Genomic DNA, 23,814 nt, shown 5'->3' on the forward strand with positions numbered 1-23,814 from the left:
GTTTTCATCTGCGACCAGAGATGGTCGTAGATGAAAATGTCACACTGCCGGGAGAACAGGCAGTGGAAGTCGCTGGCCGGAGGAGCATGCTCCAGCGATCATTCAGGGGCTGAAAACAGGAGCGCACACCCGGCGATTTATCGCCGGTGCACACTCCCATCGCTGGCAATATGGTCACTCAGCGACCCGATTTCCAGCGATATTTGCAATAATCGCCCCCGTGTGTACGCACCTTAGGACACGTGGGCATGAGTTAGATTAGAGGAAAGAAGATTTTGTTCTCTTACAAGGGAATTTTTTTTTTTTTTTTTTTTTTACGGTCATGGCATCCAAATTATGGAACGCTCTTTCTGGTGAGGTGGTGTAGGCAGACACAAATACGTTTAAAATAAGGTTGGACAAACATCTATTGGTTAAAAACATCCAGGGGTACAAACAATAATCATAATCTGTCTTTAACCCCTTCCTGACAGAGCCAGTTTTTGCGTTCCTGACAGAGCCCTTTTTTTTCAAATCTGACATGTATCACTTAAGTGGGGATAACTTTTTTTTGCTTTTACTTATCCCAGTGATTTTGAGATTGTTTTTTCGTGACACATTGTACTTCAAATTAGTGGTAAAGGTCGATACAGTCTGTGTTTTTTTGTGAAAAATACCAAAATGTCGTAAAAAAATGGAAAATTTAGCAATTTGCAAAATGTTAAATTTTCTGCTTGTGAGACAAATAATCATACCACTCAAAGTAGTTAATAACTAACATAGACCATATGTCTACTTTATGTTTCCATCATTATTTCAACTTCCTTTTAATTTTTTTGGACACTAGGAGGCTTACAATATGAATAGCAAATTCTCAAATTTTCAAAAAAATTTCAAACACTGATTTTTTTAGGGACCAGTTCAGTTCTGATGTGACTTTGAGGGACTTGTATGTGAGACACCCCCATAAATGATACCATTTCAAAAACTGCACCCCTCACAGTATTCAAAACAGCATTTTGGAAGTTTGTTAACCCTTTAGGTGTTTCACAGGAATTAAAACAAAGTGTAGGTGAAATTTCTAAATTTCATTTTTTTTGCAGATTTGCAATTTTAATACATTTTTCTAAGGAACACAGTACATTTTACTAGAGAAATGTGACTAAAAATTGATTCCCCCAATTCTTTTGTTTTCATAAATATCCTATATGTGGCCCTAGTGTGCACGTTGACCAAACCACAGGCTTCATAATAGAAGGAGCACCTACTTGATTTTGGAGCCTCCTTTTTATGAGATTATTTTTTAGGCACCATGTAGGTTTCTAGGCACCATAAGATGCTAAAATTTAGGAACCCCCCCACAAGTGACCCCATTTTGCAAACTACACCCCTCAGGGAATTCATCTAGGGGTATAGTGTACATTTCAAACCCCCAGGGGTTTCACCAATTGTGGTACAACTGGGCAGTGAAAATTAAAAATTAAATTTTTTACACAAAAATGCAGTTCTGGCTCAAAATTTTTCATTTTCAGAAGGTATGAAGGAGAAAAAGCACCCCAAAATCTGTGCCCCAATTTCTCCCGAGTACGGCAATGCCTCACATGTGACCAAAAAATACCATTTGGGTGCATGGCAGGACTCAGAAAGGAAGGAGTGATTTTTGGATTTTGCAGCTCAGATTCTGGTGGAATGTTGGTGGGTGCTATGTTGCATTAGCAAGACCCCCCAAGCACCAATACAGTGGAACCCCCCCACAAGTGACCCCATTTTGCAAACTACACCCCTCAGGGAATTCATCTAGGGGTATAGTGTACATTTCAAACCCCCAGGGGTTTCACCAATTTTGATACAACTGGGCAGTGAAAATGAAAAATTACATTTTTTTACACAAAAATGCAGTTCTGGCTCAAAATTTTTCATTTTCATAAGGTATGAAGGAGAAAAAGCACCCCAAAATCTGTGCCCCAATTTCTCCCGAGTATGGCAATGCCTCATATGTGACCAAAAAATACCAGTTGGGTGCATGGCAGGACTCAGAAGGGAAGGAGTGATTTTTGGTGGTGGAATGTTGGTGGGTGCTATGTCGCATTAGCAAGACCCCCAAAGCACCAATACAGTGGAACCCCCCCACAAGTGACCCCATTTTGCAAACTACACCCCTCAGGGAATTCATCTAGGGGTATAGTGTACATTTCAAACCCCCAGGGGTTTCACCATTTTTGATACAACTGGGCTGTGCAAATGCAAAATTACATTTTTTACACAAAAATGCAGTTCTGGCTCAAAATTTTTCATTTTCACAAGGAATGAAGGAGACAAAGCACCCCAAAATCTGTGCCCCAATTTCTCCCGAGTACGGCAATGCCTCACATGTGACCAAAAAATATCATTTGGGTGCATGGCAGGACTCAGAAAGGAAGGAGTGATTTTTGGATTTTGCAGCTCAGATTCTGGTGGAATGTTGGTGGGTGCTATGTTGCATTAGCAAGACCCCCCAAGCACCAATACAGTGGAACCCCCCCACAAGTGACCCCATTTTGCAAACTACACCCCTCAGGGAATTCATCTAGGGGTATAGTGTACATTTCAAACCCCCAGGGGTTTCACCAATTTTGATACAACTGGGCTGTGCAAATGCAAAATTACATTTTTTACACAAAAATGCAGTTCTGGCTCAAAATTTTTCATTTTCACAAGGAATGAAGGAGACAAAGCACCCCAAAATCTGTGCCCCAATTTCTCCCGAGTACGGCAATGCCTCACATGTGACCAAAAAATACCATTTGGGTGCATGGCAGGACTCGGAAAGGAAGGAGTGATATTTGGATTTTGCAGCTCAGATTCTGGTGGAATGTTGGTGGGTGCTATGTCGCATTAGCAAGACCCCCAAAGCACCAATACAGTGGAACCACCCCACAAGTGACCCCATTTTGCAAACTACACCCCTCAGGGAATTCATCTAGGGGTATAGTGTACATTTCAAACCCCCAGGGGTTTCACCAATTTTGATACAACTGGGCAGTGAAAATGAAAAATTACATTTTTTTACACAAAAATGCAGTTCTGGCTCAAAATTTTTCATTTTCAGAAGGTATGAAGGAGAAAAAGCACCCCAAAATCTGTGCCCCAATTTCTCCCGAGTATGGCAATGCCTCATATGTGACCAAAAAATACCAGTTGGGTGCATGGCAGGACTCAGAAGGGAAGGAGTGATTTTTGGATTTTGCAGCTCAGATTCTGGTGGAATGTTGGTGGGTGCTATGTGGCATTAGCAAGACCCCGAAGCACGGTGAAATGATGAACCTAATAATCCATAGATGTGTGGTATATTTTAAAACACTCCTTTATACATAGGCCGGGTTTGTCGGGGCAAGTTTCACAGTGGAAAATAGTTTCCTTTCTTATTCCCTTTTTATAGCAAACTTTGCACCTTTTTTGTGTCCTGCCCTTTCTTGCAGTGGAGGGGATTTCGTTCGGAAAATGCTGCCCTGGTACAATACGGGGGCCAGTACTAGAAGTACTGGGGCCCTCTGCCTGCTGGTTCCCAAATACTAGGCCCTTTATGACTTCCTCTTGAAAGTGCATAAATGTCCCCCTCTGGCCGGTAGAACGGAATAGCACGTAAGCGTTATACAGTGCCATCTGGATGATATACACGGCCAGCTTCTTGTACCAGATTTTTGTTTTCCGCAGGGCACTGTACGGCTTCAGTACCTGATCTGAAAGATCCACTCCGCCCATGTACCTATTGTAATCCAGGATACAATTAGGTTTTGAGGTGTGGGTACTGGTACCTCGTACAGGGACGGAGGTGGTACTGTCTCCGTGAATTGTTGTCAGTATAAGGACATCCCTCTTGTCCTTATATTTGACCAACAACATATTTTCGGTGCATATTCCCCTGCTTTCACCCCTTCTCAGTACTTGGGCAATGTGCGTTTTTGGGAGGCCTCTTTGGTTCTTGCGCACAGTACCGCAAGCTGCTGTACCTCTTGAACCAAGGGCCTTAAACAGGGGGATGCTAGTGTAAAAGTTATCCACATAGATATCCTTCCCTTCATATACCCTAAACCTGTGAGTGTACCCTGAGGTGCTTTCACACAGCTTATACATTTTTATGCCATACCTTGCCCTCTTACTGGGAAGGTACTGGCGGAATTTAACCCTTCCTTTAAAATGTATAAGGGACTCGTCTATGCAAATGAATTTATCTGGGATGTACATCTCTGCAAATTTGGCACTGAAATGATCAATGACCGGCCTGACTTTGAATAGCCGGTCAAAGGTGGGATCATCTCTGGGTGGGCACTGTGCATTATCGTAATGCAAAAATTTAAGGATCGTCTCAAATCGAACCCGGGGCATGGCCATACGGTAAAATGGGGTGCTGTACAGAACATCTGTACTCCAATATTGCCTAATTTCTGGCTTTTTTACTATGCCCATATGAAACACCAGACCCCAAAACGTCATCATCTCTACTGCATCTACAGGGGTCCACCTAGCAAATGATGACGTGGGGTTTTGAGCAATAAACTGCTGGGCATATAAATTAGTTTGGTCCACCATTAAATTTATAAAATCATCAGAGAAAAATAATTTGAAAAAGTCAATTTCTCTGAGACCTGTGGAATCAAATTGGATTCCTGGCATGGCCAAAAACTCAGGAACCTGGGGCTCAAAATTGTCTGGTGGTGGGGTCCATACGAGATCAATTATTGGGGGGTGGGTCTCAGCTGCTCTACGGGGGCGTCTTTGAGGGGGTCCCTCATCACCAGAGGAGGAAGAGGAGCTTAAGACGAATCCTTCAAATTCCCCGCTTGCATCACTGGCTGTGTCAGAGTCAGAGGCAAGCATGGCATATGCCTCCTCCGCTGAATACATTCTTCTGGATGACTGGGATGACATTTGGGATGACATTTTTATTTTTGTGTTACTGGTAGTGAAATGTTTCAACACGTGTATAGTGTAGGGGGGGGTACAAACTTTATTTCAACCCGGGGGGTATGTAGTGTGTAGTGTGTATGTAGTGCAGAAAAAAAAAAATACTTTTATACAAAAAAAAAAAATTGAAGGGGTTAAAAAAAAAAAAAAAAAAAAGGTCTGCGCCAAAAATTGAGCACAGATGTTGGTCAGTAACGTCCGTCACTGAACAGCGCTCAAAGGCAACAGGAATTTGATAAAAAAAAAAAAAATAGATCAACCCTGTGCCGAAAAAGATGATCAGTGATGTACGTCACTGATCAGCGCACAGTGGCCACAGGACACCCACAAAATCAGTGTGTGTAAAAAAAAAAATTAAAAAAAGACCCCACAGCACCCACAAAAAAAAAAAAAGGTGATCAGTGATGCGACACTGATTACCAGTGAGGGGCAGCAGGTGCACAACCTTTGGTGCAACTGACAGTGCAACTGGCAGGTATATATAAAAAAAAAAAAAACTCTGCACCCCCAAAAAGTTGCTGATCACCTCAGATATAGTGATCAGCACAAAAGGCGGGGGCAGCAGACACAAAATTTAGCACTCTCTATCACTCTCTGTCACTATCTCTCTCTATCTCTCACTATCTATCACTCTATGACACTGCAGCAGCAGCACTGACAGTTATATATATATATGAAAAATAACCCCTGCACCCCCAAAAAGTTGCTGGGGGTGCACAAAAGGGGGGCAGCAGACACAAAATATAGCAGTCTCTATCACTCTCTGTCACTATCTCTCTCTATCTCTCTATCTCTCACTATCTATCACTCTATGACACTGCAGCAGCAGCACTGACAGGTATATATATATATATATATATATATATATATATATATATATATATATATATATATATATATATATATATATATATATATATATATAAAAAAACCCTGCGCCCCCAAAAAGTTGCTGATCAGTTAATTTATACTGATCAGCACAAAAGGGGGGGCAGCAGTCAGTTATATAAAAAATATATAGCACAATCTGTCACTATCTCTCTATCTCTCTCTCTATCTCTCTATCTATAACTCTATTACACTGCAGCAGCACAAAATATAGCACTCTCTGTCACTAGGCCTCTCTATCTCTCTCTATCTCTCTCTCTCTATCTCTCTATCTAATAACTCGCAGCAGCACAACACAGCACAACACAGCACAGGATGTCACAAGAAGAAGCAAGATCCAGGCAGTGATCAGGTAAGTATTTAGCAAGGTTCTGGTCAGTAAATGGCGGCAGCTGGGCACGGTGACCGCACTGCACGCAATTCCAGACCGGAATGGCGTCTGCAGTGCAGTCACCGTTAGTTTAAACCCCCCTCCATGGCTGTGATTGGTCCGTCGGTCCGACGAACCAATCACGGCCTTTGGGGGCGGGTGGGGTGAGGTGGGGTGACACCAGTGTCACCCTTACACCCCGCGGTGATTGGTGCTGTACTTTACAGCACCAATCACCTCCGATCCCGTGTCACCGGCGAACGTTATTCGCCGGTGACACAGAAAACGCTGTGAATGGCTGTTCACACTGAACAGCCAATCACAGCGATCGCCGACGGGGGGGCGGCATCGCAGCCCCCCCTGGGCATGCAGGGACATGTCTGCTGTCAGGGACAGCAGACATCGTCCCTCTGTCACTGCGTCTCTAGACGCAGTGACAGTTTGAAGTCATGACGTGTATATATACGTCATGTGTCGGGAAGTACTTCCCGGCCATGACGTATATATACGTCAAATGTCGGGAAGGGGTTAAAGTTATATCAGAATACACTATGTATAACAAGGGATAAAGCTAATAGAGTTCAACCTTGGTTAGCGTGTATGATCTAAGAACTCAAGTCTTTTTTTCAGCCTTAACTACTATGTAGCTATGTAATTTCACTTTTGTTTGTCCACATAGTTTATAATTGGCAGCCACCAACACTAATTTTGCCTATTACATTAACCATACTTTTATATATATATATATATATATATATATATATATATATATATATATATATATATATATATATATATATATATTTGAATTCATCCTAGATCACCAACCTGAGGCACCCCTGCAAGTTCACCAAGGCACCCCTGGTTGCTAGAGCACACCGTTTAGGAACCACTGACCTAGTGCATGTTGGCTATATGGAGTTGAAATATTGACAGCCGACCAATTTTATACAAAAACTGCTTCCCATACCGAGACCTGCATTATACTAGACTTCTATGTGGATAGTGATTTGGCCCCCAAAACACTGGGATTTCAATCCCGGGATTGGAGTTTCCAATCCTGGGATTAGACTGCGCATGCACAGTCTAATACCGGGCAGCATCTGAGCGAGTGCACAGACGCTACCCAGCTATTCCCTGTGCCCGGCTTGCGGCTCTGCGCAGCGTGACGGTCAGAGGTATCGTTCCGCAGGCCAAACAATCCATCCGCCAGCCCACAGCCACACTGAACAGTGCTCCCCGGCCAGGCACCAGCACCAGCAGCGCTTCAACTAGACAACCTGCCTGCCTCACAGCTGCCCACCCTCACAGCTCCCGGCCGCTCCTGCCGGCACCCAGCCATGATGGTATATATGCGGGGCAGCCAAGGCATTTTTTTTTATTAGAAAAAGCCAATCCCGGGGATCCCGAGATTGAGCATTTTTGAAACCCGAATTCCGGGATTGAAAAAATGCCCCTGGATTGGCTTCCCTATATGTGGATTATCTAGCACAATGAGTGCTGTGAATGTGTAACTTGCTTTTGCTCATCCTAGAAATGGTTACACATTATGCATTATGTTATAAATATACTCACAACATTATAGTATGGTATGTTTTCGAAACTAATTTCTTACATTGAATCTTGCTGTTGAGATGGCTTGCTGTCAAGCAGAAACATCATGTTGGTTATGGTAATTATTATTAGACATTAACTTGTAATGCAACATAATATTTAATGCTGCAGTTTAGTAGGGAAAATATGACATTGACATAAAAGGTAGGCAAATAAGGAGAGTGTGTGTGTGTGTGTGGGGGGGGGGGGCTGTACAGCTGTGACAGAGAGCAGGTATGACCACTGAAGCTGTTAGAGTTAGAGTTGTGGCTCTGTGTGTCTGGTGCAGCAGGAGGCTGTGCTGTGTGTGTCTGGTGCAGCAGGAGGCTGTGCTGTGTGTGTCTGGTGCAGCAGGAGGCTGTGTTGTGTGTGTCGGGTGCAGGAGGAAGCTGTGCTCTGCGTGTCGGGTGAAGGAGGAAGCTGTGCTGTGTGTGTCTGGTGCAGCAGGAGGCTGTGCTGTGTGTGTCTGGTGCAGCAGGAGGCTGTGTTGTGTGTGTCTGGTGCAGCAGGAGGCTGTGCTCTGCGTGTCGGGTGCAGGAGGAAGCTGTGCTCTGCGTCTCGGGTGCAGGAGGAAGCTGTGTTCTGCGTCTCGGGTGCAGGAGGAAGCTGTGCTCTGCGTGTCGGGTGCAGGAGGAAGCTGTGCTCTGCGTGTCGGGTGCAGGAGGAAGCTGTGCTCTGCGTGTCGGGTGCAGGGGGAAGCTGTGCTCTGCGTGTCGGGTGCAGGAGGAAGCTGTGCTCTGCGTGTCGGGTGCAGGAGGAAGCTGTGCTCTGCGTGTCGGGTGCAGGAGGAAGCTGTGCTCTGCGTGTCGGGTGCAGGAGGAAGCTGTGCTCTGCGTGTCGGGTGCAGGAGGAAGCTGTGCTCTGCGTGTCTGGTGCAGGAGGAAGCTGTGCTCTGCGTGTCTGGTGCAGGAGGAAGCTGTGCTCTGCGTGTCGGGTGCAGGTGGAAGCTGTGCTCTGCGTGTCGGGTGCAGGAGGAAGGCAGCTGTGCTCTGTGTCGGTGTCAGGTGCAGGGGGAAGCAATGCTCTAAGTCTGCGGTGTCAGGTGCAGGATAGAGCAGTGCTCTGTGTGTGTCGTGTGCAAGAGGAAGCAGTGGTCTGTGCTCTGTGTGCAGGGTGTTGGGTGCAGGAGGAGGCAGTGCTCTGGGTGCAGGAGGAAGCAGTGCTCTGTGCGCATGTTTTGGATGGAGGAGGAACCTTTTTTTTTTTTTTTTTTTTTTTTTTACACTTGCCACGTGAAAGAATTGCAATATCACTGGGGCCTGTTAGTGCAGTTTGAAGAGTGCTACGCGCAAGGACAGATTGTGGTCATTTTCAAGCCACTTGAAAAGACATGGTCATGCTATCTGCTCCGGTAGGATCGTTGACCTGCGTCAATGTTGGTTTGGAGACAATTTCTGCTACTGGGTGCTGCATAGTCCTAGTTTTCTTGGATTTTAATCTAATCAGCTATTCTGCTAGAATTACAAGTGTAATGTTATGTTTTTTCACACCATTAATGAGTGCAAGCGGACCCTAGCCTGGTGGTAGTAACAGACCAACACTAATGTATATATTACTTTCCATAATGCTTATGCCATTTCTGTAAATTGCAGAAAGGGAGTTTGTTTTATATATATATATTTTTTTTTTGTTTTGTTTTTTTTTTCCTTTCAACACATGCCCTTAATAATACACATCATTTATCATGTGTTCTTAAGTCAGCAATGACTATTCCCTGCTGATCTCATGTCCCTATTTCTTGGTCATAGATTCACGTCGGCAGAGACCGTGGTGATGGGAGATGTGACATACGGAGCGTGCTGCGCGGATGATTACACTGCACGGGCGCTAGGAGCTGACTTCCTGGTGCATTATGGGCACAGCTGCCTCAGTAAGTTTATATCTTTCTCCTCATTTCAGTTGTTCATGGGTGAAATGTGCAATAACAACTCTATAAAAAAAAAAAAAAAAAACACTGCAGGCTAAATGATCAAAGTTAGACCGAATACGGGTTACATTCTTGTTTGTTTGCATGTGACACAAATACACCTAAATGGAAAGTTCAAACTGCCCAATGGAGGCTCACACTGATCCGGTGTCCTAGGGCAAAGACTGTTGAACGTCATATGGTAGATGTATCAAGCCGTCTAAAGGGGATACGGTCGGTTGGTTGACACCACTGGGTCGACATACTGCAATGTTGACAGGTCATTAGGTCAACAAAAGCATTAGGTTGACAGTCAAAAGGTCGACATGGGGTTTTTCGCTGTTTTTTGAGCCGACATGTGCCGACAGGCGGTATTTCATGCCCTACCATCCACTAGGGTGTGATGGGAGAATAAAATAGTGTGCCAAGCGCAGCGAGTCACCGTGCCTGAAGCATGGCGAGCGGACGCGGTGCAAGTAATCCAGTGTCCATGTTGACTGTGTCGACATTCGGGTAAAAGAAAATAGGAAAAACACCATGTCGACATTTTGACTGCCGGCCTAGACCATGTCGACCTAATAACATGTCGACCTTGACCCATGCCGACCTAGACCTTTGTCGACCTTGCAGTATGTCGACCTAATGACTGTCCACCATCTTTAGGTCAACCCAATGATCCATACCCGTCTAAAGAGTGCAGTAGTTGCCCAAAACAGTCAGCTACTTGCTACCATTTATCAAGTACATTGTACAGGTACAACCCCGATTTTCCGGAAACCGATGGTCCGGAACCTCTTTTAATCCGGACACATCGGGTGCCAGGGGGAAGGTAGGAGTTAATGTGTTTAGTCTGTAAAATAATTTGTGGGAGGGCTTAGGACGGCAGGAGGGCTTAGAAGGGAAGTGGGAGTGTATTGCAGTGCGGAAGGGGATAGTTACGCTGCGGGGACGGGTGGCGCCGTGCTGATGAGGTGAGCCGGAGATGCGCTGCGGAGGCTTGTATGCATGATACAAGCTGCGGGGGGGGGGTTGGGGAGGGGGGAATCAAGCTGCGGCGGGTCACACTGCGGGGGTCTCCCTGCATTCAGGGTACACCACCGAAAATCCGGCAAAATCGGTAATCCGGCTCAGTGCTGGAACCGATGATGCCGGAAAATCGGTGGTGGACCTGTATAAAATGATAGTTTCGAAGGCTGAACACATCTCCCTCTTTGTTCTGAGGGTTCAGATCTGTAAAATGTACTCTAAGGCAAATGCTTTTGTGTATAGTTGGGTTAGGATCATACCCACTGGCGGCATACTGTACAAGCATTGCAGTATCTATTTTTGGAACAATATTGTTTCACTTTTTTTTTTTTTTTTGCACATCAATGCTGGATCAATATCTGCAAAACAAAAAAAAAGTACATGCTGTACTGTTGTTTTCTATTTAAAATAAATAAATTTAAAGCAATTGTGTCAGCTGACCAACTGTTTCTCCATAATCACTAGTGATGTCTGAAAAACCAATATAAGCACGGGGCAAGTTTTGCCCACTTTCCCGTCTAGCATGCATCGATTTGTGGACTAAAATACAGCAAATTGGCATTGTGTGCAGGGAAGTAAAATGTAACCATATACAATAGGAGGGATGGGGTAAAGGCATACTTCCCAGCTGTCTGCACTGTTCTGATGTCACACCACCGGGCCACAGTACGGGCTGGGTAAGTTGGGAGAGTCTGCAATGACTGCAAAGCAGCCGGTGATCAGTGAATAGATGCTGTACAGTGCAGGGAGGATTCAGTCTAGATCAGGAATGTCCAACGTTGGCCCTCCAGATGTTGTGAAACTACACATCCCAGCATGCTTTGCCACAGTTTTGCTATTAGAGAATGCTAAAACTATTGCAAAGCATGCTGGGATGTGTAGTTTCAAAACATCTGGAGGGCCAACGTTGGACATGCCTGGTCTAGATCCTAATGGGCAACAGGACCACTGGCATTACAAGCACGTGACTTTGCACACCAGGGGAAGGAGCAAGGTATCAACATGTGAGGGCCAATGTACCCCCGCGGGCTCGCTACGAGTTCCATGCTTCGGGCACATGTTAATAAAGACAATAGATGGTGGCTTGGATAGTGACTGTTCTAGGCCACCAACCTTGCCCCCGCAGGCATCGCGTGTCACGTGATTAGCCATCAGATGTCCTTTAGCCAACTAGGGTCTAGCAACTACCATGTAGGGAGTCAGGGCTGGCCAGCTGCTCAGGGGGCGCTTGGCACGTTCCCAGAATGACAAAAACTGGACATTTAGCGAGGCACTGCCCCTCCACCCTAGGCCTCGTCCCCTCTTCATGAGCCCAACACTCTATTTGGGTGCTGCCTTCTGATGTTGGGAGGTATGGGTAAAGGTATGGTTTTTCCAGAGCAAGATTGGTAACATGATAGAAGACTGCATTGCTAGTGGCTATTGCTTTTCGCCAGCTTTAAGTTGCCGGAGATTTGGCCTTATCCCATATTTTTAGTGTCAGATTTTGCACTTTCAGTACATACATCACATATTTCCTTCTTGACACAAATTAATGTACATCACAAAGCAATACCAAGGTAAATGTGCACCTAGATGTTCTGGGAGCATCATCTAGACCAGTGATGGCTAACCTTGACACTTCAGCTGTTGTTGAACTATACATCCAAGCCTGCCCTGCATCAGTTTTGTAATGGCCAAATAGCAAAACTGTAGCAGGGCATGCTGGGATTTGTAGTTCAACAACAGCTGGAGTGTCAAGGTTAACCATCACTGATCTAGACACACTCTAGTCCAAAATCTTTTTTTTTTTCTTTACATTTTTGAATTGTCATGTTCCATTTTTATGCAAAGTTTGCGCCATTTTTTTTTATTTTTTTTCATAAGTCGAGCATCATGGTAACTTAAGCAGCTTAAAAATCCACAGCTAAACACAGTAGTCCCAGATCCATGTTCTTGTGAAAAGTAATATTAGATTATATTCTCTGAGCGGTTTGGGAACCTCATGTGCTCTATAAAGTCTCCATAGAAACTATATAAACGCTAAAAGGCACATAAGGATAGCAAATACAGTACAGAATAAACACTAAAACAAAAAAACAGTAATATACTGAAATACAGAAGGCCAGGGAGACACTGTGCTGAACGGGGGACACTTGTACCAGAGGTTCTAACTGTATTGTAAGTGCTGAATCTGAACTATAGAGTAGTACCCATTTCTAAAACCTTAACCAGGCTTTCTTGCCTATACAGATTGCCATTTAGAGTCCTCGTTTAAAGCGCCTTTCGCTGATGAGCTGTAAGGGTTAACCGCATCTACCTGAGCACTGCACTGCCCTCTTCTGTATGCATAGAATGCTGCAAGTGCTTTCCTGTCCTGGGACAGAGAACGTCTTTTTGGGTCAATAGCTTTGATTCAGTAAGTTGATCAATATGTCAGATGTAGGAATGCAGCTTCTCTGACTATTCCTCTTCATTAATTTCCCCCTTGGGTGAGATCTATCACAGGCGCACAGCTTGTGTCTCCGAGGAATAAACTTGGCTTTCATCCACCTGCTGCCAAATATCCTCCGACTTTGTCCATCACGAAATGTCTCTTCTCCTTGTATCGCTCGGCCTGTGTCTAGCGAGTTATATAAGCACCACATATAATGCTGCCCATTTGTCTGTGTAGCACTCTCCGGTCAGCTTTTTATTTAACTGTGTGCCCAGATCTGCTGTCATCTGCAAGGCATCTCTGACAATTTTGTGCTATTACACGGTTACATGTTCTTTCTTTTGATCTTCTTCCCGTTTTACAGCTTTCTCCTCAATAACACTTTTCTGACATCAACAGGGACCTATTTTTAAACTCCTTCTCTGGGCCACACCTCATGGCCCTGCAGCTTTCCTACACAGCCAGTCATGTTTGAATTGTTCCTTAAGACACTTTGTATGTACCAATGGTCCTCGATGACTGTCCTCAAGTACTCCCAACAGGTCAAGCTTTTTGTATTTCTTTATTCTTAAAAAAGATTAGTTGGTCGAGCTTTCTGGGTCAGTAATCACCCCCACCTGCTGTCACAGAGAAAATCCTGAATATGTGACCTTGTTGTGGGAACTATTGGACTTGAGTTGAGCTACACTGGTATATACATACTTGTCTACTCTCCCAGAATGGCGGGGAGCCTCCTGGAAATCGGGTGGCATTCCGGCTGGACACTACCTGTCACCCACTTAACGAGTGAAGTCGGTGGCCGGGATGTCTGTTGGTGTGATTCATATGAAATGGTTATTTTAGCCACGCCCCTGCAGTAACATGTCTTTAATCTAACATCAGTTAGTAACTATGAGTCAATACTATTCCAAGATCTTAACTAAATACATTGGCTTTTATATTTTTGAGTGCCTTATTTCCAGCAATGCCCGTTATCATCTAGGCAGCTATATTTGACAACCTCAGATACTGCACAGCCCTTCTCTGCGGTTATAGGGCCCTGCCCAGTGCCCACCATTATTGCAATGAAGAGCAGCAGCAATAACCAGCTCTGCATTTTTGCTCCAAAAACCTTGGTGGAAAACAGGAAAAACACTAAAAGATAAACTTTGTGCAACTTGCTAGTAAAGTACCTCCTACAACTACATCAGTTGTTTCAAAATGCCAGCAACACACAATGTATTTTCTGTTTACTTGTGTATGTGATTCGTTATGATCGCAGAAAAGAGATGATAAAACCTTAAGATGTCCCCTTTGCTTCTTTGACCACTGCCTCTTTTCTCAGCATCTGTCCCCCCCCCTACTCTGCTCCTTTTACCATATGATTTAAGTGAGTCAGTCCCAGTGGCGGCTTCAGAGGAGAGGCTGAAGCACAGTTCAAAATTCAAACAGGGAAGCCACACACCCATTGCCGCCAGCTGTCATTCCAATTTCACCCACTGGCAGTTGTTGCAACTCCACTATTTGAATTTTGAATTTTATAGCCATACTCCCTTCTTTTCTCACTCCATCCACAAGAGAAAGTTGGGAGATATGGCCTTACACTCCCCTTCATGCCTCTGACTTTGGCCAGTATCCAACTACCCGTGGATTTTTACTAGAGATGTGCAGATCCGGATTTACCCGGATCTCAAAACGGGATCTTATTGGCTATATGCTGTCACATGTTTTTGATAGCCAATAAGATCCCCTTTTGAGATCCAGGTATATCCGGATCTGGACATCTCTAATTTTTACCACGGCTAATTGCATTACTGATGGATATATCCTATTGTCTCTGAGAAGCACACGTAAGCCAGGGTTTATCAGGGATTATATTTCAACTTCCTCAGGCAGGCGAAACAAAATTCCTGATGAGCACCACTTTTCAGGGACATGAATTTGCAAACACCCAGGTTTAACTGAACCTATGTGTTTTTCGAAGGAAAAAAAAAGTTGTGTTTCTTTATGGGCAACCTAATTGGATAGCATGTAACCCAAAAAAAATTGGTGCAAGGAAGTAACAAATTATTGAGGAACTTTTCTCTGAGCAAGCAGGCATTCCAAAAGCTGTGCACGGTTGGATTGGGAAAGAGTTACTGCCTTATCCCTGTGCATGGGTGTATTTGTTCACATATAGCAAGAACAAGAGAAAGTGCTGAGCTCTCACAGCATATAATTAATCTCCAGAGTGCTCTGTCTGTATTGTACAGATACCAGTAATATTTTTGTCAAAGATTGAGACATTAGCTGCATCAGCAAATCATTATTCTCTTCCTAAAACGTAGGTGCTCCTGGATTTTATAATCACATGTTAATACAGATGGGTACAGATTCATACAAAATGTATGTTTCTATAGTACTGAGGTTTACAATTTAGGTTGTAGTTGCATAATGTAAATATGTTTTTGGTATATTTGATGTTAGAAGGCAGTAATGGGCAACTAAACAGAGGCAGAACTTGCATTGCTGCAGCAGTTGCACTGCGGCCCCTGTCCCACTCTGCTTCTCCCTGTCATCCACTGCCGTATTGCATATTGTAAACTTGGGTTGGGGTGGTCCGAGGTGTGTGGGTGGGGGAATCATATTTTTGCACCTGGGCTCGCCTCCCACAGGTTCCTCTACTGCAGGGGTGTCAAACATAAGGCCCGCGGGTCAAATCCGGCCCGCCAGACCTCTTCATGTGGCCCGCGCAGCAGCCGCCGCCAGCCTTCACCTTTTATTCTCGATTTTTTTTTTAAACAAGAAAGCCGCCTCTTCAACGCATGCACGGCAGCCTACAAGCCAGAGAATGTCTGCCCTCTAGCGCAGTGCCGCCGGTCGTCAACACCTCCTCCGCTCCCACCTGCTGTATAGGAGCCAGAGAGAGGAAAGAGCAGGTCCGTCATGGTGAATGGTGCTGCTGCTGCTGTGCGCTCCAGGTCACTTACTGCTGAGTGTGCACTGCACAGTGACCGGGAGCACGCTGCCCCCCACTCCTGAATAGATAGTGCGAGGAGCGCTACTCACAGGAGGGGGGGGGGATGCGCCTGTGTGAGAGCGCAGCTGTGTCCTTGGTGGTGGAGCAGCTCAGACTGGAGTGGACGCATCAGAGCGGGTAAGTGTCAAACTCTCTGCCTATGTGTGTGTGTGTGCACTGGCACATTGCAGCCCATCATTAATTGCTGTGTCTCATGATAATAAGCAGGACATATTCCCTAAGACTGAGTGCTGACCCCTGTGCAGGCAGCGTGTGCCCTAATGCACTGCAGTTCACAGCAATAGCAGGAGGGAAATGCTACTGCTGAGTATACAATAATTGAATGCAGTGACAATAATTTATGATAATAAAGAGTGGACACATAGTCCTACAGATACAACCGGCCCTTTGAGGGTGACCAAACTGCTGATGCGGCCCCCGATGAATTTGAGTTGGACACCCCTGGTTGACGTTTGGTTGCAGTAGAGTCTACTGCAACCAAACGTAGACTGCTCGAGACACCTTTTTTTTTTTTTTTTTTTTTTTTTTTAGTCCTCCCACCTTCAAAAGGACTGTACCTTGCCCTTCATTTGAAGGGGTATGGATCATTAGGTCTACAACATGTTGGTTGACAAGCATTGGGACAACACCATTAGGTCGACATGGGTCATTAGGTCGACATTAGCATATGGCTCGACATGGGGTTTTTCACTGTTTTTGACCCGAATGTCGACATGTACACTGAGACATAGCACCGCGTCCCTTCGCATTGCTCGCTGTGCATGCCATGCTTCGGGCACGGTGCCTCGCTATGCTCTCCACACTATTTTATTCTACCACCATGCCCTAGTGGATGGTAGGGCATGAAATACCGCCTGTCAGCTCAATAAACGGTGAAAAACCCCATGTTGACCTAGACCCATGTCGACTTGGACCCATGTCGACCTAATAGTGTCAACCCAATACTAGTTGACCTAATGACTGTTTACAATTTGAAAAGTTGCAAAAAAAAAAAACAGCCCCCAAACAACTGGCTCTTAAACACTTGTATATGCACCTCATTTGCACCAGAATTCCAACTCATTGCCCCTAAATTCCTTCTCATACCCTTAACGGTAATTTGCCACAAAATACTCCCAATATATTCAGAGTCACACAGCCTGTATGAGCCCAGAAGTCCACAGATGCCATGTATAGGGCTAGATTCTCTAAGCTTCAAACGTGATAAAATGGAGAGTGATAACCAGCCAGCCAATCAGCTCCTACCTGCCATGTCACAGACTGTGTATGAAAAATGTCACACAGGAGCTGATTGGCTGGCTGTTTATCACTCTCCATTTTTTCACTTTTGAAGCTTAGATAATCTGGCCCAGTGTCTTAAAGCTCCCCACATGCCACTCTGACCTCTTACTCTCTGCTTTATAAGCAATAAATAGAATATCTTTCTACCCCCATTAATGTCAAACTTCTCCCTTCTCTATACTGTTGAAAACCCTCACTGTTGGCTTCCCCTATATTAAGTGCACAACAGGTATGTGTTCTAGTGGTATTGCTATAATACTTTTTTTGTGTATTTTTGGTTTCTTTTAAATGGGTATTGGAAGGATCCAGATTTTTTAGTATACATGTGGATCTGGATTATTCAGTATATATATATATGTGGATCTGGATTTTTCAGCATACATTATATGTGGCTTTGTTTTAAATGTGTTTTTAGGTTAAACTGGAATGTGGTTTTCCCCATATATTTAACATGGACTATGGTTTTCAGTGGGTAGGTGAATTGCCAGCAGTTTTTTGCCTATATTCATAGATTATTATATATTGGGGCATATACAGTATATTAATCCCGATGCAGCGATAAAGCGGTAATAACGCACGGGCCAAATTGCTGTGTTTGAAAAAAAAAAAAAAATGACATATGGGAAAAACATTTTCTGGTGCACCTTCCACTTTATCACTTCACCAGTCTTAAATCCTCTGCCCCAGAGGCCAGCTGAGCCATCCCTTTATAGTTTATACAGACAATAGGATACTGGAGCTTTCTCTTGTAAAATAAAAAGAGCCCTTCAAATTGTTATACTTATTACCCAGGTCACCACCAACTATCCTAAATAGGTATACAGGCCATATATTAAATATTAGCTGTTTGTGATTCAGGTGTTATCTAAAGCACATAAAGTGCCTTTGTGTAGGACAATGTTATATTGTATTGGTAGAAAAGTGAATGCTGAATAGTGTATATACAGGTGGAGCTGCACTTATCTATACAGCGCGTGTGAGGTGCTCACGCTTCCTAGTCTTGGCCAACGGCGCACTGAGGCAGGTGGCTCAGGAGCTACAGATGAGCACGGCTCCGTCTGTATAGATATATAACAACATTCCATCAGTAGAGAACTTAGGAGGGTTGATTATAGTAAAGCGTTACCTTTAAATTGAATATGTTGTAGAGTATATTTGTTTAACAGAAATCTGACATTTAAAAAGGAACAAGTAGCCCGGTCTTGCAGTCCTGGTCAGGAGTTAAATAAAATATTTTTTATCCATAACAATTGGTCATTTAGTGGTGGTATGCGAGGTACTGACTGGTCTACTTGGGAGGGAAAGAAAGAAGAATGAATCAGCTGAGATTTAGGGACATCCATTACTAATCAGGAGGTAAGATCGCTAGGATATTGACTAACCAAAATGAGGTATTACAGAAATATTTTGGAAGCCCTCACTTGACAGATGGTAGTTTAGCATGTGTTATCCCCACACCACTGCATATACCTGGGCTCTTGTGTTTTGGGACTTTGTTCCTAATTTGATGCCTTATTCAGATCTGAGCTCAGTACAAATTTGTTTGGAAAATGGGCAAAACCATGTGCACTGCAGGTGGGGCAGATGTAACATGTGCAGAGTTAAATTTGGGTGGAGTGTGCTGAAACTGAAATCTAAATTGCAGTGTAAAAATAATGCAGGCAGTATTGACCCTGCGCAGAAACAAAATAACTCACACAAATCTAACTCTATACATGTTACATCTGCCCCACCTGCAGTGCACATGGTTTTGCCCATTTTCCGAACAAATTTGTACTGAGCTCAGATTCTCCTCTCCCCCTTCTATATTTCTTCATAGCCTTTGCCCTTATATGCATGGGGGAATTCTGGGCAGAACTTGCAGATGGCTACTGTATGCATGATGCTGTTTACCCAGTAGGAGCTGATCTTGTTGGTGCCACACTGCCCTCAAGGCGTTCCTGCACTCCGTATTCTGTTGTCATGGAAACTGTCAGCATTTCCCTGATGTGGCAAACTTTGAAGTCCGTACATAATGGAATCAGCCCAAAGATAACCAAAAAGAAAGGCGAGATGAGGAGGGTCAGTGTGAAAGGAGTATTACAAATAGGAAGGTACTTGTAAAGTGGGTATTCCAGATTATGTGCATACTGTATATTCTCTTTCATGGTATAAATGAAAATGTCTTGGTTTTATTTTATTCCTGAATTATAATATTTTTGACTACAAAGTTTGTAAACTCTGCCAGAAAATGTTCAGGATTGATTAGATTTTGAAATTGGCTGACCCATTTTAGATGAAGCACCTGTAGTTATTTGGGATTAGAGGTAGTGAAGAAAAATGGTATCTGTAGTGTATTTCTGTACATTGCAGTAATGTTTAATTTAAAGGAACATTATATTGTGACACATATACTGTATGTTTAGCATGTGGTACCGCAGCACAATCTGTGAGATTACTATAGTGTAGTCTACATACTAGTGTAGCTGCATATCCTGCAGTTATTGTAGTTCAACTACCTCAATGGTTTGTTATGATGATCACATTAACCAGTCATCTAACCAGATAATTGGTTGCAAAGTGCAAACTCCTCCCAATTTTTTTTCTTCTTCTTTCGCACAATGTTGCACCTACGTTTTAAATGTTAGCAAAAAGCAACAGATATCTCCTGTTAATTCGTGTCACTGACTGAAGTCTTTCTTCGTCTGATCTTTGCTGGCACGCTAGCTGTTTCCAAAGTGTCTCAAGTCATGAATGCTGCATGTAGAATTTCCACAGAGCAGATGTTTAAAAAAAAAAAGCTGCTGAAATCCAAGCCCATTGTAATAAATGTAAAACGCTCTAGTCATTCTCACACAATTCTGCTGGAACCGGAGCCTAACTCGAGGCATATAGGTCAGTCCTAAGGATATGTGACTTCACTTGTCACTCAGAGCATTGGGCATCTAGTGGGATTTGTATTCAAAACAAGTGCTGCAGAGCAGGATAGTACTTCCTCTCCTTTTTACAGTCTTTAATCCTCGCAGCCAGTGATCCTACAGTGGTGATCAGAGTGATGGAGACATGTCTGGCGTAATGAGACCTACCGCTAGTTTGGGTCCTTAGACAAGGTTCTCTTGCTTCATGTAGAAGGTGGGTGGGGGCGGGGCACAGTGTCCCGTGAGGGCGCCTTTAAATGAGTAACTATGCTAGAGCAGCGGTTTCATAAGTAAGGGTGTCAAGCCCAAAGAAAAAATATGGAAGAAAAAGTTTCACACCCCCTTTTTTTTCTCTTGCTTCATGTCATAGGAGGGAACCAGTGGCGTCATTTTGTTCCAGTTGCTCAGAGGCTAGACAAATATCAACCCCCCACATTTTTGAAAAATGTTAAGTACTGTATATTTCTAAATCCATATTTTATAAATCGCCATGTCGACGTTTCCAAAAAATGTGCCCGTCCTGATGAAAAGGTGAGTGATAATACCAGCAGATGAGCGGCGGCAGCTAGCCATGATGCGGAACCATGCATTAGCGCTCCTCGCCTGGCCGTACACAGTGGGCGACTTTTGACCCGACAGCAGCTCAAACTGCAAAACTAAGCTGCTTTCAGCTCAAAATCTCCCAGTCTGTATGGGTCTTTAGGCTTCCTTGGATGATCACTGCATCAATGGGGCCTAATTCAGCACAGATTGCAAAAGCAATTTTTTTCTCTAATGGGCAACCCTTTATTTTTACACAGGAATTGGAATTTCAGTTTGAACACACGTCACCCAAATCTAACTCTCTGCACATGTTACCCATATGACCTACCCGCAGTGCACATGGTTTTGCCAATTAGAGAAAGATTTTGCTTTTGCAATCCATTCTGAATCAGGCCCATGGTCCATAACTCTTCCCTTTTCCCCTTTTTTGTGTTTCTTCAAAAGAGCTTGAACAGCACATCTTGAAATCCAAGTCTGCTTTGAAATCTTTGCCTTGGAGAGACCTTGCAGATGCAGTATACTATAACTACTTTGTGTATTGTTGCTGTGCTCACTCTTGCCATGGTTTAGGACTTGTCACATGAAGTGGTCTTCCACAACCTCACCTATGTAGCAGAGTTTGGCTGTACTTCACCCAGTTTTAAGCCTCCTACACAGCTGTTTCTGTTCTTTAACTTATGCTCACTGTCACCATTTTCTGTTCATTCACTTTGCATTTGGTTAATTGAAAAAAAATAATCTAATTTCTTTTTTTTTAATCATTCTTACATTGCAGCATTTTTTCCATACCTGTCTAAAACTCAAGGTGCATACACACTGGGTGATTTTTGCCCAGCGTTTATGCTGACCAATGATATGGAAAATCGCTGTGTTGAAAAATGCTCAGTGCATACACTGAGCGATTTTACGCCCGTTTTGGCGATTTTCTCGGAGGTGGAAGACTTCCCATAGCAGGACGCTATGAAAGCCATCCAACCAGGTCACTCATCTGCCGGTAATGCCAGGAGATGAGCAGCCGGGCCAGCGATGATGCAGGAGCTCACATCTGCGCTCACCGCTTATCGCAGCCCCGTACACACTGGGCGGCTTTTGAGCTGAAAGCCTCTCAAAAGACAAAACTGAGCTGCTTTCAGCTCAGTCGCCCTTTAGGGATATATGGGCCTTTAGGGATATTTTTTCTATATGTTTTTAAATCTATCTATAAAGTAAGTGTGTATGATATATTTTATATTTTGGGCTTTCATATGCTGGTCATGATTTATGTGTAATGCACAGTTTGTAAGTAAAATGCAAACCCCCCTCTCTCCTTAAGCCTCTCATCAGCACCACAATAACAGTTGTTGATCCGCGTGCTTATCAAAACTTTTTTTTTCCTTTTTGTATTTCTTATAAACTTTATCAACTCTAAACTCTTGGTCCCAGCTTGTAACTTTCAAAGAGCCGTTTCCAGCTATAGATAATCTTCAGACAGCATTCCTGTCTAGCTAGTTCCATTGCATGTACTTTATTTAATGTTTAGTTAATGCATTGTATTCCAACAGTACTGCTAAAATGATTCCAGAGATAATACTCATTGATCATTGTTTTGGCTCTGTAAATGGTTGTTTGTAATTATGAGCAAATTAGTTTTTAAAAAAAAAATTTTTTGCTCAAAACAAAGTTGCAGTATGATTTTTATGGTTTTTTTTGTCTTATTGTGGGAATGTGTTTTTGTTTGTGTTGTATGGGATACTTCTGATTCTACTATAATTTATCATCAAAGATTTCTTTCTCCTTTTATTAAAGAGGAAATGCATTATTCCCTAGTGTTTATTAACCGCACATGCAGCAACATTCTGCATACAGTATGAAAGGGTTCCTGGTCCTGCGATCTTTAGACACGGAGGTTGGAGCAGGGATGTATTAAGGGGTGGGGGCTCAGAGGGTCAGTACCCCTTGGCCCCCCTCTATCTAGGCGGCCCCCCCTGTGGTTGCCATGTATTTTCTTATTTTTTAGCTAAAGGTTTTGTGCATAGGAGTGGGGTAGTGCTGCAGCTTCACCTATCTGCCAATATGACAATGATAAATGGTGCTGAGCATCGGGATCCAAGGCACACTGACTGCACAAGTGTGCAGTGCATTACTGGGAGTTGGCCAAGTCCCATGAGACTTTGCGAGGCTTGTGCTGAGCTCTGCTTGGTGTAGCTCATCATATGCTTCTCAGGCCCATTGAGGGCAGCAGTGGCCTAGTCATGGGAGGGTTTTTAATCCGAGGCCTTGTCATGGGAGGGTTTTTAATCAGAGGCAGCGCTGAGCATGTCAGTGCTTTTACAGAGTAAGGTACAGAGGGGCAGATTTATAAAGCTCAGTGAAGTGATAGTGTCTGGTTTTTATCACCGGCCAATCAGCTCCTAACTGTGAAGTTACAGGCTTGGTTTGTAAAATGACAGGTAGGAGCTGATTGGTCAGTGATAAAAACCAGACACTACGATATCAGCATCCTTACCGTAAGAATCCCAAAGATAAGTAGTGGCTACATCTGTAGAGTGCTGGGTCACAGGCATAGGTTAAGAGGCCAGTGACATCTGGAGGTGGAGGACTTACGCAATGAATGGCAGAGGTGACCGCTGAATGGAGAGCTCTCACAGTTCCTGTCTGGAGGAGTGGCCAGCATCGGCAAGCCTCGGGGTATGATAGCAGAAAGCAGGGCAAGTGTCAAAGTTGAAGATGGCTGAGAGGTCTGTACACCTCCATAAAGTTGCTAGGAATACAACATTTTATCGTAGTAGTGCTGACCTACTGTATCACCATATAGCATCCCCAAAACCATCACCGCGTTCCTGTGTTTTTGTTGCAACGCCCCGTTACCTCTCCCCAAACTATCATTGAATTTTGATCACTTTGCAAATGAATACACTACAGTATGCTGATTCAGACTTGTATGCTAACCTGATGGTTATTGTACAAGTCCTATGGTGGGGACACTGCACATGT

General features: G+C 43.9%; 1 protein-coding gene across 3 annotated transcripts in view; it reads left to right on the top strand.

Annotated features, from left to right (window-relative positions):
* DPH1 (diphthamide biosynthesis 1) overlaps positions 1-23,814 on the top strand; it is a 254,708-nt gene that overhangs the window by 145,121 nt on the left and 85,773 nt on the right. For all 3 annotated transcript variants that reach the window (XM_083172139.1, XM_083172141.1, XM_083172140.1), the window contains exon 4: positions 9,523-9,644. In XM_083172139.1, the coding sequence (XP_083028265.1) occupies positions 9,523-9,644 (122 nt within the window). The remainder of the gene's footprint in view (positions 1-9,522; positions 9,645-23,814) is intronic.

The sequence above is a fragment of the Crinia signifera genome, chromosome 2 (genome assembly GCF_055691185.1).
Source record: "Crinia signifera chromosome 2, ASM5569118v1, whole genome shotgun sequence".
Classification (NCBI taxonomy): domain Eukaryota; kingdom Metazoa; phylum Chordata; class Amphibia; order Anura; family Myobatrachidae; genus Crinia; species Crinia signifera.